General features: G+C 25.1%; 1 protein-coding gene across 2 annotated transcripts in view; it reads left to right on the top strand.

Moving 5' to 3' along the window:
- The window catches only part of Sec71 (ADP ribosylation factor guanine nucleotide exchange factor Sec71), a 135,416-nt gene extending 121,943 nt beyond the window's left edge, over positions 1–13,473 (top strand). For both annotated transcript variants that reach the window (XM_067270118.1, XM_067270117.1), the window contains 4 exons: positions 4,804–4,990; positions 6,468–6,606; positions 7,298–7,415; positions 13,312–13,473. In XM_067270118.1, the coding sequence (XP_067126219.1) occupies positions 4,804–4,990; positions 6,468–6,606; positions 7,298–7,415; positions 13,312–13,455 (588 nt within the window). In that variant the 3' untranslated portion in view covers positions 13,456–13,473. The remainder of the gene's footprint in view (positions 1–4,803; positions 4,991–6,467; positions 6,607–7,297; positions 7,416–13,311) is intronic.
- Positions 13,474–15,287: the final 1,814 nt, after the last annotated feature.

The raw sequence follows: 15,287 nt of genomic DNA, 5'->3' as shown, positions 1-15,287 counted from the left end.
AATAGTAGTACTAAAAACTTATGTTAAATTTACTTAATTAACTTAGAAATATCTGGGAGAAAAGATCAACTGAGAGACCTAGATAGCATTAATGATGTACAGTGAACTCCCATATAACACTTCCCTATAACAGAATTGCAATGAAAAAATTGCAACTAGTGCTCATAAAATTCTAATTTTGTTGTCCAAAGATATACATTTCTTCTTAAACTTCTAGGCCTAGATTTAAACTTGCATAAAATTGTCTGATAATGCTATTTCCTATGATGTGGAATGTATCTCCACATTGTACAGGACTCTGCTGTACTGTATCTGTCTAGCTGACAGGAATTGAGATTTAAGTTATGTTGCAGTTTGATTTTTTCTTCTAGAGATCTATAAATTCATTAATTAAATTTAAGATTAATATCTTGATTATTGATATTTATATAAGAAGAATCTGCATATCTTTAGGTCAAATTAATTGAATAAAAAAATGTTTTTAAAAATTTGAAGCCAATACAATAAGGGGAGAAAACATTTTGTTTATTGTATAAATTTAGGCTTTGTACAGTATATTCAGCACCAATTGTATTTTCAATCATTTTTATGAAATTTCTAAAATTTAATTTGTTTTAATTAAAAATATGTAATTCTTAATCATGCAAAATGTGTATTATCTGATTATTTTCCTTACAAAATAGAAATTTACAATTTGAGTATTGTAAATTTCTTATGGTGTATTGTTTGTTTTTTCTAATATACTGTGTTTTTCTTCAGTATTCTATTTATTAATAAAATTGTGGTCAGAATTTGTGTTTTATTTGATCAATAGAATATCAAAATTTATAGTTAAAGAAAAAATTTTAATACAACACGCTTCAGAAATATCTGGACATGTTTGTCAGATTAAAGTCAGATTATATAAAAATATATTGATCTAAATGAATACATTGTTAATGTTAGAGAAAAAAATTCCAAAATAAATTCAGTGAAAAATGAGCAATTATTTATTGTGATATCATCACAATGCCGGGGCTGTATTTTTTTGATCTCATGCACTTAAGTTTAGTAGTGTTTTGCCCCTGTACCTTATAATTGTTCTGTTAACAATGAAATCATGTTAGTCATGTATCTAACTCCATTTAGAAAATTTTGAATTCAAATAATGTGACTTCCAGCCCAAAGTTGAAGTTTGTATATAGTAAATTGTGGCCTCATGCCCCTAAGCTTTCCATGTCTGATCTTGATTTTCATCTATCTAACAATGTTCTGGAGATTAAAGAATAGGGTTTATACAAAAACTGACTTTTTAAAAACTGGTTTTCAAATCTCAACTTTTCTACAAAACCAGTTTTAACCGGTTTTCGAATTTTCACCTCCAAAATGGAAATAAGGAATGTTTACAACTTATTTTAAAACTTTTAAATTTATATTTATAAAATTTCAAAAATATAACCCCAAAAAAAAAAAATCAGCAACATCTATACAAAACGAAAAAGAAAGAAAAGGAAATGCTAGATTATCACATTAAACTATAAAACTTACTCCATAGAAAACCATAAAGAAAAATGAATAACAATGAATGCCTACAAAATATTATTTTATTTCTTATTTTTCCTAAGAAAATATGATTTTAGAATGCAAAGTACGTCTACAGATTATTGCTCAACCGTGTTCTTATTTTGCACACAAAATTGCCAGAAATAGAAAAAACTCTCTCACTTACTACTGAGCTGGGTTTAATCATCTTTAAAGCATTAAATAATAAATCAAAATTTTTTGTTCTTCTGTTTGTACCCTCCAATACTAAAAATTTTTTTTAGTGTCTTAGGGCTGGACGAAGTTACTTCAGGTTCTTGGAGATACTTATGAATTGATTTTTCCATAGCAGTTTTTAAAGCTTTGGGTTAATTTTCTTCTTTGCCAGTTTTTCATCATTGCAGTCATCTTCTATAGAATAATTTGGATATAATCTTGATAATGTTTGTTCAGATAACTTAATGATATTAGATTTTGCAGCTAGTGGAAGAAACTGAACTGGGTTTAATCATCTTTAAAGCATTAAATAATAAATCAAAGCTAGATGACTTTGTCCAAACATTCTGTGGATTTTGTAAATAAAGGAGAAGTGTTACTAATCCCGTTTGTCTTCTCTTTTGAATTTGTGTCTCTACAGCATGTAACAACTTGGAACTAATTTCAGTTTTCAAATTTTTCAGTTCACATAACAGAAATTCAAATATGCCTTTACTTGTTAATAAATAGGATGATATGATGCAAACTTTGTTGTCCAAAGGCATCCGCTACTAAATGTATTGGTCCTTAAACTTTAAGGATCTCTACAATTTTGCAATATTCTGCTTTGTTCCACATGTGAGAAGCACCAATGTGGAACAAAGGAACCATTCAAAGCTAAAACAAGGCATTCTTTTGTGTACGAGTCTTTCTATCATTTTTCCATAGTTGAAAGCTTTCTCCCTATTGTAGGGAGAATTGGATGCTTTTTAGGCATGGGGAAATTTTTTTGTTTTTGTAGTTAGTTTTATGAAACTTAGTATTTAACAATATTCCCGTGTTATGTCAGAGATGATTTTGTGTCAAAATGTTGATGTTTTTAATCAAATAATTAATTAATTTATATGTTTAAGTCTAGGCTCAAAAACTGGTTTTTTAGTTGGGAAACCCTGGTTTTCAAATTATATAAATTTCTTCAAAAAACCGGGTTTTAAAAACTGACAAACCCTATTAAAGAAGGACAGACAGATGGATGACAGTGGGAATTTATAGGTCTGCAATTTTTTAAATTGCCACCCAATAAAAAATATTAATATTGTAATGGAGATTATAGTTTTGTTTGTTTTTTTCCTATATTGTAATTCTTCATGATATAAATAAAACTAAAACTATGGATGCTGAGTTTCAATCACTTTTTCTTTTTGATGTGTCCTGACTTGAAATATAATTTCAATTTTAGCAATTTCTAATTCTAATAAAAAATGCAGTTACAAAGGGACAGAACAATAGCAGAAACATGTTTAATTTTTCTATCTGCTTTATGCAAAGCTTATATCTAGATTATTTTGAATAAACTAATGACATTTATAATAATCAATATCTTTTTATTTTACTTAAAAAGTTATTTTGAAGAAAAATTTTCAAGAAGAAAAAAATCTGTTTTATTAACATTCAAAAAAATTAAAGAGGCCTGTAATGATTTTCAGATAGTAACAATCAAATTTATAATTAATAATATCAATAACAATAATAAACAAAAGATCTAAAAACATTGGATCTTAGTAGCAATATTTTCATTATATAGTAGAGCATTGATTATCTGAACACTGATCAACTGAAACATCGGTTAACCAAAAGCATTCCAGTCAGACTGTGTCGGGACGTGTGTCATGCTGAATTGAACGTTTCTGATACTAGATTAACTTCTAAAGTATAATTTTTTTGTTTTTACCTTTATTGATATATTTATTTTGTTTGTCCAAAATAAAGAAATAATTTTTAATGATACAATAGCCACGATTATTATTATTAAAAATTTTTGTTAGGCTTAACATCGACGAAAATTCAATGCAAAGCAACATGCAACAGAGAAAAATTTCAACATGGGATATATTAATATACTATTATTGGGATATACTAATATACTATATTAATAATTTATTTTATCATACATAATTGGTTAACCAAAAAATCAATTTTTCGAATGCCAGTCTCCAATTGATTCGGATAATCAATGCTCTACTGTACTAGCATAAAACAGCAATATTAAATGCTCTAGATATCATGTAGTCAGGAACTTGTTAAGCATATTATACTAACAGCACACAGCAAGATAAAACATTTGTGTCAAATAGCTACTTAATTTTAACAATATTCAGTGTTGGTATCAATCAAATACAGTGTGCAAGTACTTTATATGTGAGAATTCACTATAATGAGTTGTTCTCTTTTATTCTTCTAACTAATTTACATGACAAAATATTCAATAAAACAAGTGGCAAACCAATATTTTAAGAAAAAAATTCTAATTCCTAGTGTGGAGAGATAAAAATTTTCAAGCACTCTGATTAGATGGCTGCAAGTTTATCATGTTCATTCATACTGTGTCTTGTGAAACAAGACACAGTATGAATGAAAATGAGTCATTATGGGATGCTACGAGTCTAATGAGGTTGTGCAGTTTAGTGAACTTTGTCTCTATATTACAAATATTTTTATTGGCGATTATAATTTTATTTCTTAAAGACAATTTTACTCTATTTTACTTGTTTTCTATTTATTTATTGTCTTAACAAACTTGTTTTTCTTACCAATGTATTATGTCTGATAACTTTCATATTTGCTTTTCTCATTTCATAGCAGTAATTTTTATTATATGAATGAATAAGTTTAAGAACATTTATTCTATTTCATTTAGAATCATTTGTTGATATGAGTGTTCTGTAATATTTTAATGTTCTTGGGGAACATGATAGGGTGATAGGTTATGCCAGAACAATGTACAAATTATGACTGTAGGAAATAATGAAAAGCTTGTCCCTATTCATGAGATTTTAAGGAACTGGAAAAAGGTGTGCTGTATTAAATTTAAATCATCACATTATAATAATAATTCTGTAAGACATGCATAAAATTAACCAAAATATATGACTTCATTATGTAATGAATTTTCTTATTGTGGCATATTTGGATATTTCTAAGCAGTTTTGCCTAACTTATTACAGTTTTTATTGATTAATACAGTTTTATCTTAAACTATTTATATTTTCAACCTTAAGTTAAAATTAATAATATGCCAATTTTTAGGCTGATATTAAACATTTGAATGATATAAATCAATCAATTGATAATCAACAACAAGAAGAACAAGGAATGTATCCGTATTTAACATCGCCCCAACTCCTTCAGCTTGTGGATTGTTTATTAGAATCACATAGATTTGCTAAATCTTTCAATTCAAATCATGAGCAACGAAACTTACTTTGGAAAGCTAGTGAGTACAAATTTTTGTTTATTTCAAATTAACTTTTAGTGTGCACAGTATGTGTTGTGTGTGCATGTGTATGGTAGAGCGGTGTTTGATATTATCAAATAATCAACTAATGCAAAATTTTCCAAAATTAAAGTCACAAAAACAAATATTGTTATTGATGCTTGATGTTAGGAATATCAAAATTCATATATTGTTTTACATTGCAACTTATTGCTCTTTGAAAACTACAATTACAAACTATATTTGAAAACTATTGCAAATTGAAGATTGCTGTAAATAGGGTTGACAGTTTTTCAGAGTAACAAATTATGTACACGATGTGAAAAAAAAAAACACACTTGAAGAAAGTGGTGAGAGAATGAAATCCTCCCTTTTACAAAGAAAGTTGAGACTATTTGTTTCTTTCCTTGATGATGGTGATGGTGAGATAGCTGGATGGCTGAAGTGGTTAAGGAGTCCAATATATTATCCAGTGAACTATGATTATGACAACAATCTATTAAAATTACAAAGGAAATACAGCAAACTGTTAACATTAGCAACTTTAAGTTTTTCAATGAAGAATAATTGAGGTTTTTTTTTTTTTTTTTGTAAAATCCAGGAACTTGATAAAATTTTTATATAATAAGTTTTTCATTATAGTGTTCAATATTACATGTATAATATGGTTCTCAGTTTTTATTACATTATTTTCCAATATACCTTTATTATTATTATTTAAACACTAAATGAATGTAATATTACATATATCAGTTTAGAACAGTTTATCTTCTCTCTCTGAACTTATTATATAATTTACTTAAATAGAATTGTAATAAAATTATTTAGGAGTAAATTTATGGAAATAAAATTCAATGGAAAAGTTCCTATATTGTGTTTAATCTTAACATTGTAAATTAATCATTTCTTTTAAATTACATAGCATAGAATATTATTTTATATCATTGAAAAATAAGCAAAAGAGTTATGATTAAAATAATATATGGATGATCGGTTTCTCCTTACTAAACTTATTTTGATTGTTGTTGTTAATTTAAAAAAATTATAAAGTAGGTCATTTGTTTATTAATGCATGTTTTTGCACTAAAAGTATTATCATCTCTTTTAAATAATGAAATTGTTTACATAACTGTTTTTGGTATATCTCATTATTGTATTGAATTATACTATTTAAATCATTAAATTTTGTAAATTAATTTAAAAAATGAATAATAACTAAATTATTTTATTTCATTAAAATGTAATTTGGTGGATGTAGTTAAAATTTATTATTACTAATAAAATGTTGCTGATGACGATAAATTTGTTATTTTATTCTTTTTAAAATCATTAGAAATTCTATCATTTAAAAAATTGTATTTACTAATATTTTTTAATACATTTTTTCATGATAGAATTTGAAATTTGTTCAAGTTTTTATTAAAGTTAAACATTTATATAATAAATTATGCACTTCAATTTAAATTATTTTCTACAGGTTTTCGTGGAAATGTAAAACCAAATTTACTTACACAAGAATCACACAGTCTTGCCTGTACATTGAGGATATTATTTCGAATGTATACAGATGATTCAAGAAGAGATGCTTGGCCATTAGTTCAGAGGAAGTTAATAAGGTAATACACTTATTACTATTTTTAATTTATCAGAATATATAATTGTGAAATTTTCAATTATTATTTTTAATAAAAATTATCTCAGTTTGTCAAATAAAAGTTTATTTATTTGACTTTCTGGGAATAATGAAAAAACAATGAATTTAAATACTGTGAATGCAAAAGATGAAAAATATTATTTTAACAAAAATTTATATCAAATATAAATTAGTTATATCAAGATTTTTTCCATTTTTTTCTGTTATAAAAATATAAGTGGAACTGCATATTATAATATAATGTAAAAAAATTTTCAATTGTTTAACAATTAAAAATTATAATAAAATTGTAAAATAGCACTTTAATACTATGTTATATAGTGAGTATAAAATAAAAAAACTAAATATAAATTTATATTGAATATATTCAATGCAGTTAAATTCTGGTTTTTATACTTCTCTTTGCTTTACATTTGTCTATTTGTATATAAAAATGTTTTCAGTATACTTAATGCAATTCTCAAGCCAACTTACAATCTGTAATGTATGTTGGCTTGAGAATGGCAGAAAGTATGCTGAAAATGTAATTAAATATATATGTAACTGCTAGACTTCCATATACAGTTAATTCAAGTATTTAAGCAAGAATACACAAGTATAAAGTTGCAATTTTATTTTACTATTAATTATAGTAAAATATACTTTTCTTACAGTGTTTGTCAAGAAGCTTTGGAATATTATTTAAGTTTAAAAGCTGAAAATCACAGAGAAGCTTGGAGTAATATATTACTTTTATTATTAACTCGTGTCAATAGGTTAGATGATGAAAGGGTATGTATTATTATTTTTTGTTAATTTTGTTATAGAAATTATTATAGCTAAATTCTTATCTAAATCCGTACTTAAATTTTATTTGTATTTTTTTAATGAATTATAGTATAAATTACTGTTTATTTTTCAAGCAGATGAAATATAAATTTATTTACAAAAGCATTAATTTCTTTAATATTTTACAATATAAAATGAACATAGTAAAAATAACTATGTTCAGTATTTTGTAATGCATAAAGCATATGGATAATGGATAAATAATGTGAAATCGTTAAAAAGAACTATTGGATTGTTCAGAAAGTAATTTTGGATTTTTTTTGTGGGGGGAAAACAATTTTTTTATAATATATAAATATTTTATTGAATTATATATTGATCATTTTGGTCAAATACCTATTGCCATTTTTCTGGTAGTAGCATGATTCCATGTTCATAAAAGTTTTGATTGTTGCTTAGAAAAAACTGATCCAAGTGATTTTTGACATCCTTGTTTGAAGTAAATGTTTACTGTTTAAAAAATTTTGTAAAGACCATAATAAGTAGTAATCCGAGGGTGCCAGATCTGACGAATATGGTGCGTTTGGCATCACATCCCATCCAAGTTGTAACGAGTTACCAAATTTGTGAGAGATTTGGCATTATCATGGTAAAACGCTATACCCTTTCTTTTGATCAATTCTGGCCTTTTCTGTTTGATGGTATCAGTCAATTTGTCCACTTGATGGCAGTACACTTTTGAATCAATTGTGGAATTGTCTGGTAGAAGCTCAAAAAGAAATTTCCTTAAATTTTCACCAAAGAGAACATCTCTTCTTTAAGAACATGTGGAACCCATACATCGAACTTTGAAATGAAACCAACTCATTTCAAGTGGTGATCATAAATGGTTGAATTCGACAAATTTAATCTCTGTGATTTCTGATGTTGTTATTTGGCGATTTGCTTTAATCAGTTCCTTTATTTTGTCTTCTTCAGCATTAACTGGCCTTCCAGAACATGGTGCATCTTCAATATCAAAATTGCCAGAACGAAATTTTGTGAACCAGTTTTGGCACTGTCATTCTGACAACACATCTCCATACATGTCACACAATTTTTTTCTTGCTTGAACAGCATTTTTATTCTTTTGGTAATAAAAAAGCAAAATATGCTGAAAATGCCGCTTTTGATTTTCCATATTTGATCGGACACCAAAAAAAAAAAAAAAAACAATTGCACGGAATCAAACAAAATTTTTTGCAAATATGCCTTGAAATGTCAGCTGTCAAAATATATAATGACAACATATGGTTTAAAATGAAATTGACAGGTAAAAATACAATTAATTTTTCTGGTGGTAAAAAAAATGAAATTACTTCCTGAACAACCCAATAATTTGAATAAATGAACTTTTATAAAGGATGATATAGTAAATTTTGAAAATCTGCACACTTCAATGCCACATCTGTAAAATTGTCATTAGTTTTTTTTAATTTAATTAGTATTTCTATCATTGTTTAGTGATCAGAGATATTTCAGAAATATATTAGAAATGATCAGAGAAATATCATTGTACACTATCATAATAATATCAGAAATGTATAGTTCATATTAAACATCATATTATTTCAGTTTCAATGTTGTATATTCAAATTAAGATTTTGAATTGCAAGTTAAAATCATTTTAAATTTTTATGTAACCAATATTATCGTTAAAGATTATTTTTCAATTAAATTGAATTTATCATAAGATAAAAAAAGTTTGAAATAATCTAAGAAAATTGTAAAAACCATTACTTGAGAAAATTTAATCAATATTGTTACACAAAATAATCTTAAATATATAAAGTATAAAAAATTATTCTCTTTTATTAATTTTAATAAGAGAGAAAAATGGAATAATTTTCTTAAATCTCAGAAATTTACTTGTTTGAAATAACTGTAATTAATAGGCCTTATAATTATTGCATTTTATTGATTTTCATTTTGTAACTTTTGCAGCATGTAATTGATGAAATATATGTTCATTCTAATAACAAGCATTTTATCAATTTTATTGATACTAAACAGCGTATTTGCTCGCATATAAGACAAAGTTTTTATTCATTTTTTACTACTTTGAAAACCTAGGTCGTCCTATACGCGTGAGTGAAGGATTCTTTGCGTTTTTGCAATAATTTCTGTGAACCATGTATACTTACTTCATGCTGTCGTTATAGGTCTACATTCTATTTAGTGTAAGTTGGCACCTACTGTAAACAAATTAAGACACACTTTTCTTTGTTTATTGGTTTAATCCTATGTCCATTAATTAAAAACTGCATTGCATCTCATTCATTTGCAGAAAATAGTTTCTAGTTATTTATAAAAACATTAATGAAATACAGGTTACTTAGCAATAATTATAAACGTAGTTATTTTATATTAGTTAAATTGTTATTTTTAATGAATGTTAGCATATTCTGAATCATTAAAAATAAACTTTTTCTGGTCTTGCACATTATAATGTTTTGGTTTTGTTTTCCATTCATCACGTATTAAGGCAAACATGATTGTTTGGTTAATAGGTGCATTTGATAATATTTTATTTGTGATTAAACAAAATAAAATTAAAATTGTATTAATAAATTTAATTTTCTTTATTTTGATCTCTAAAGTCACACCTCGTCCTATATGCGAGATCGTCTTATATCCGAGTAAATACGGTATTTTTAAAATAAATATCAATGTTGATCTACTTTATTTCATTAATTTTTTAAAAAATGTTTTTGTTAATATGAAATATAAATATAAAAATTTTAATCGTTTTATTGTAAATAAATCAAATAATACCATATTTCTTAAGCTGCAATTTTATGATTTCTTAAAATTACTATAATTATAAATATACACTCAAACCTGTTTTTGTGCAATGGATAGGGACCGTATAAAAGAAAATGCATTAAAAAAAAATTGCACAAAAAAGACCGCACAAATAAAAAATCGCACAAAAAAAGACTACACAAAAACAAGTTTGAGTGTAATTTAGGGTAGAAGTATACAATGCTGTCATCTAATTAAATAAAATAAATAGAAGTAATTTGATTAATCAGATTATTTCTAATTATTAAATTTAATTATAAAATGTCTTTATTGCTTATCTTTAATTCAAATTATTTAATAATTTATTGAAAAAATATTAGAATTGTAGATGTAAAGTTGACATATTTGCATATTAAGGACGCTAAAATTATGTAATAATTTAGGAATAATTTTAGCCTTTATTTTAGCTATTGAAGATCAGAATACTTTTAAATCTCAGAATGGAACAACGTAGAATAGATTTTTTAATTTTACATTTAAAAATGGTGACAAATTTTGAAGTTAAGAATTGTTTTATTGTAGAATTGTGTTAATGCTTATTTATTTTGCAGTAAGCTTTCAAATTTATATTATTTTTATGTTGTCTTTGATAGAAGTATATTCATTTAATTTTATTTAATTTCTGTTTTTGTTTAGGAAGAAAATCACAAAATACATATTGTATATAAATACAGTCAAACCTATTTTTATGCGCTCTTTTTATGTGCGATTTTTATTTGTGCGATTTTTTTAATGCGAATTTTTAATTTGTGCGGTATAGTTGGCGACTAGTCTCGTGCGATTCGTCATGTCTTACGTTGACTTATTATAGCTAAATAAACTTATTATAGCATAAATGCACTTATTATAGTAATATTATTGCATGAATATGCGAAAAATGAAATAATTTACTTTTTAAGTCAACAAAACACCACCTGGACAAAAATATGTAAAACAGACGATAGACCAGACGATGCAGTCAAGTGCTGACATCTGTTGTCAATAAATTCTATTTCGTACGGTTTTGAGTTATTTTCTATGTGAGACTTTTTTTATGCGGCCCCTGTTGACCGCATAAAAAAATATTTTTTAATTGTGTTGCGAAAACTATTATTTACAGCCATTCGTGAAGTTTTGTGAGATTTTTTTTATGCGTTTTTTTTAATGCGGTCCCTATCCCCCGCATAAAAACAGGTTTGACTGTAATAAGAAATGCACATGATTTTTATTGTTATATTTGCAAATGAATGCAAATTGTGATTAGTTAAAAAGTTACTTTATTATAAAATTAAAGAATAATAATATATATTGGAAAAAGTTTGAGATCCCATTAATTTTAAGTTTTTTTACATACAATAATATAAAATTTACACCATTCTTTCATTAATATTGCAGCAGTGTGATAACTTGCAATGTTTTTTTTATAGTTTTATCTGAAATCATGTATTATTTTTAACAAAATTATGAATGCCAATATCTATCTAATATACCTATGTTAATACAATAAACTAGCATTGGCTTCACCTTTATCAACAAAATTACATTACATGTTGTATTACATGTATTGAGATATACTAGTTTATACCTTTTTGATTGGTTATTATTGTCCAAAATTACATTGATTAGTCATTGATCCGTCATTGATCCAAATTTAATTTTATTAAGATTCTTTGAGATAAAATGAAATGTCAAATTTATAAAAATAGATTGTTCAAAGAATTAAAGAAAATTTGTTCTAAGAACCTTCCAGGAATAAATGACAGAAAAATTTGAACATATACAAAGCATAATCATCATGAAATATTCTGTGCAAAAAAAGTGTGTTTCAATAAGATTACAAGCTGTTAATAACATCTAAAGATTTTAGTTTTCATTACTAGAATGTTAAAACATTTAGTTTTTCTTGTAAATAAAATTTATTTATAGATGCTAATCAAATACTAATAGTTTAGTTGTATATACTCTGTATTTTTGTTTTTTAAATAATTTTTATTTTGTGATTTATTTAAAATGTTCTAAATTCTATTTAAAATTGTGTAAATTGTAATAAAACCCTTAGAACCTTTAATAAATACAGCATAAAAGCTGGGTTATATTTAAAATCAAAACAACAACAATCATAAATTCCATCAAACTTTGTTTATTGCAAATGTTTTTGACCTTATTTGAAAAGACATCCTCAGGCTACAGTAAATTAAATACTCCAACCATCTAAAGAACACAGACAGAGAAACTAGTAAAAAAGCATTTACGAAAACTTATTCTCTAAAATATTTTTATTCTAAATATTTAAATAAGAATGTTACAGGAATTTTAAAAAAGTGATTTAAATAGAAAGAATATAAATATGATGTATGATTATATAAACAAAATCAAAATGGAAGAACAGCATAAAATAGTACATGCTATTTCAAGGTATATGACAACTAAGTTACACACTTAGCTTTGGAGGATCTGTAAATTTCCAATTGTTAAAGACCTTTTCAAACCATAACATATTGAAATTAAGAGGATTTGAATCATGACAGAAATTTACATATCCTGCAAAGCTAAAGTGCATAAATACTAAGTATGCTAAATGCATTTCTAATGTATGGGAGTCTGTGTATGAAATTCTCTAATAGAAACTTGCCATGTCAAGAGTATTTACAACTATGTACTGTTTTATGTTGTTTTCCCATTTTGGTTTAATTTACATAAACATATGTTATATTTATATTCTTTGTACTTAAATCACTTTTTTGAAATTCCTGTAACATTCTTATTCAAACATTTAGAATAAAAATATTTTAAAGAATAAGTTTTTGTAATGCTTTACATTTCAAATTTTTATACGTATTCCTTCTGCTTGCATTCTGTAAATGGTTGGAGAATTCAGTTTACTGTATCCTGAGGAAGTCCTTTCAATAAGGTCTAAAACATTTTCAATAAACAAAGTTTGCTAGAACTAACGGTTGTTTTGATTTTAAAAGCTTTAATAAAGTATTTTTGTTAATTTAGAAAATTAAAATTTTCTGTATTTAGCGTTATATATAAAAATAATAATTTTCTAAATAATTATATATTTATTTTACAGTTTCGTGCACACGCTACTGTCCATTACCCTCTGTTGTGTGAAATGATATGCCTTGAAATGAAACCGGAACTAAGAGCTGTTTTGAGGCGATTTTTTCTTCGAGTCGGCACGTCTTTTAACATTGTCCTTTCTAGCAGTAAATAAACAAATGTCATTTGGAAATATTGAATCAAATTTGCATAGTTTATTGTAAGATATTCAACTTAAACTTAACTTGTAAATTTACCATTGAACAAAAAAATTGGTCCACCTAAGATAGTTTTTATCATTAATTTATGATGCAGAAGAAAAGTGAAAACTGTAGATATTGTACTGTAGAGTAATTTTTAAAAGTAGATTTGTGCATTGGAAACAATTTAATAATTTTATGAAAATAAAGAAAAGCACTTTCTCAAAATGAAGTTGTAAGGCTGCATATAATTTGTATATAATGTGATATATAATAGCAGCCATTTAAATCTAAAGAAATGCAATACAAAAGCATTTCTTTAAAATTCTTCTTTTGCAAAGAACAATTAGTCAAAATGGAAAAAAAAAAAAGAAAGCATTAAAGGGGATGTTATGGCCAAAATATAGTTAATGATGAAATCAGCAATATTTTTATTTTTTCAAATGTGCAAATGTGTACTTTCATCAGCAAACAGTTAGGATGTAAGTGCAATGATAATTTACTTGTTCAGTATGGACATTTATTGTCATATCTCATTTCATACTTCACACATTCCATGATATAAGAATTCAAGTTGCGTTTCAAGAAATTGGCACAAGAAGGAATTTTCTTTATATATATACAGTATATATATTTATAATGATTGCCAAATATCGCAAATAGAATAAATGAATAAGATTTCAATTGGAAGTATATTTATGTAGCAAAATGAATCCTTATGTTAATAAAAAAAGAATTAATAAGCATATATTCTTTTTTAAATGATTTGTATTTTTAAAGATAGTTTTATCTGAAAAGTTTATTTTCTTAATTCGTTATTTAATATAAAATTAATTGCTAATGAGAGTATGAGAATATTAATTTAACGTATAATTTTTGGCAATATTTGTCGGAAATGTCGGTGATAAAATGCTTTTAGGCTTCACTTTTGTATTTAAGTCTTAGAATATATCTATTGATACAGTAATATTACAGTATTAATATTTTCATTTTGATCATTATTTAATATTACATTTATAGAAATTTTATTTTTCATGATTGATGTTGTTCATAAATTTGGTGAATAAATTTAAAATTAATAATTGTAAAAATTATTTTAAAAATAAAAATGTCTTAAAACTTAAATCTTCAATAAACAAAAAATAATATCTTTTATATATAAATTATTTTTTTATATAAAATTTGAATTCAAGTATCAAATATCATTATAACGATGATAAGGTAAGACAAATAACTCAAAAATTTCTCTCTAATAAAGCAGAATTTAGATGATTAATGATATTTTTTAGCTAATAAATGTTGGTGGTGGTGATTATTTCTAAATTTGAAATAGCAAGTTAATTTATTTTTATTTAAATTAGTTCAATTTCTGAAAAATAACTTGAATCTCACTGATTAAATTTAATAAAAATTCTTGTATTATCAAGTAATAAAAGATGAATTTTTATTATTAAAAGAAGATCATTTCACAATACCTTTAAAATTTATAGTATTTGCAGTGTAGTGAAAAGTGTATATTTTTTTTGTATGGGCAAAATAGTTTTTGACAGTTGACACTGAAACTCATTTTTAAACTACAAATAGTTTTCAATATTTTATTGAAACTATAAGGAAAAAAATTGGAATACATTCTTGATAAATTATTTTGGAATATGCTTTTTTCATATTTGTTATTCATATATACAGGTTTGCCGAGATATTTAAAATTATTTTAGAGTATCTTCGAAAGAATCTAATTTGCAATTTTTATGTTTTAGTTATGTCATTGTATGTAGGGACCATATGTTTGAAATTACAGTTGGTATAA

The sequence above is a fragment of the Centruroides vittatus genome, unplaced genomic scaffold (assembly GCF_030686945.1).
Source record: "Centruroides vittatus isolate TY-2023 unplaced genomic scaffold, ASM3068694v2 contig_364, whole genome shotgun sequence".
NCBI lineage: Eukaryota > Metazoa > Arthropoda > Arachnida > Scorpiones > Buthidae > Centruroides > Centruroides vittatus.
Note: the sequence above shows the minus strand (reverse complement) of the source record. Positions and strands in the feature narration are given on the sequence as shown.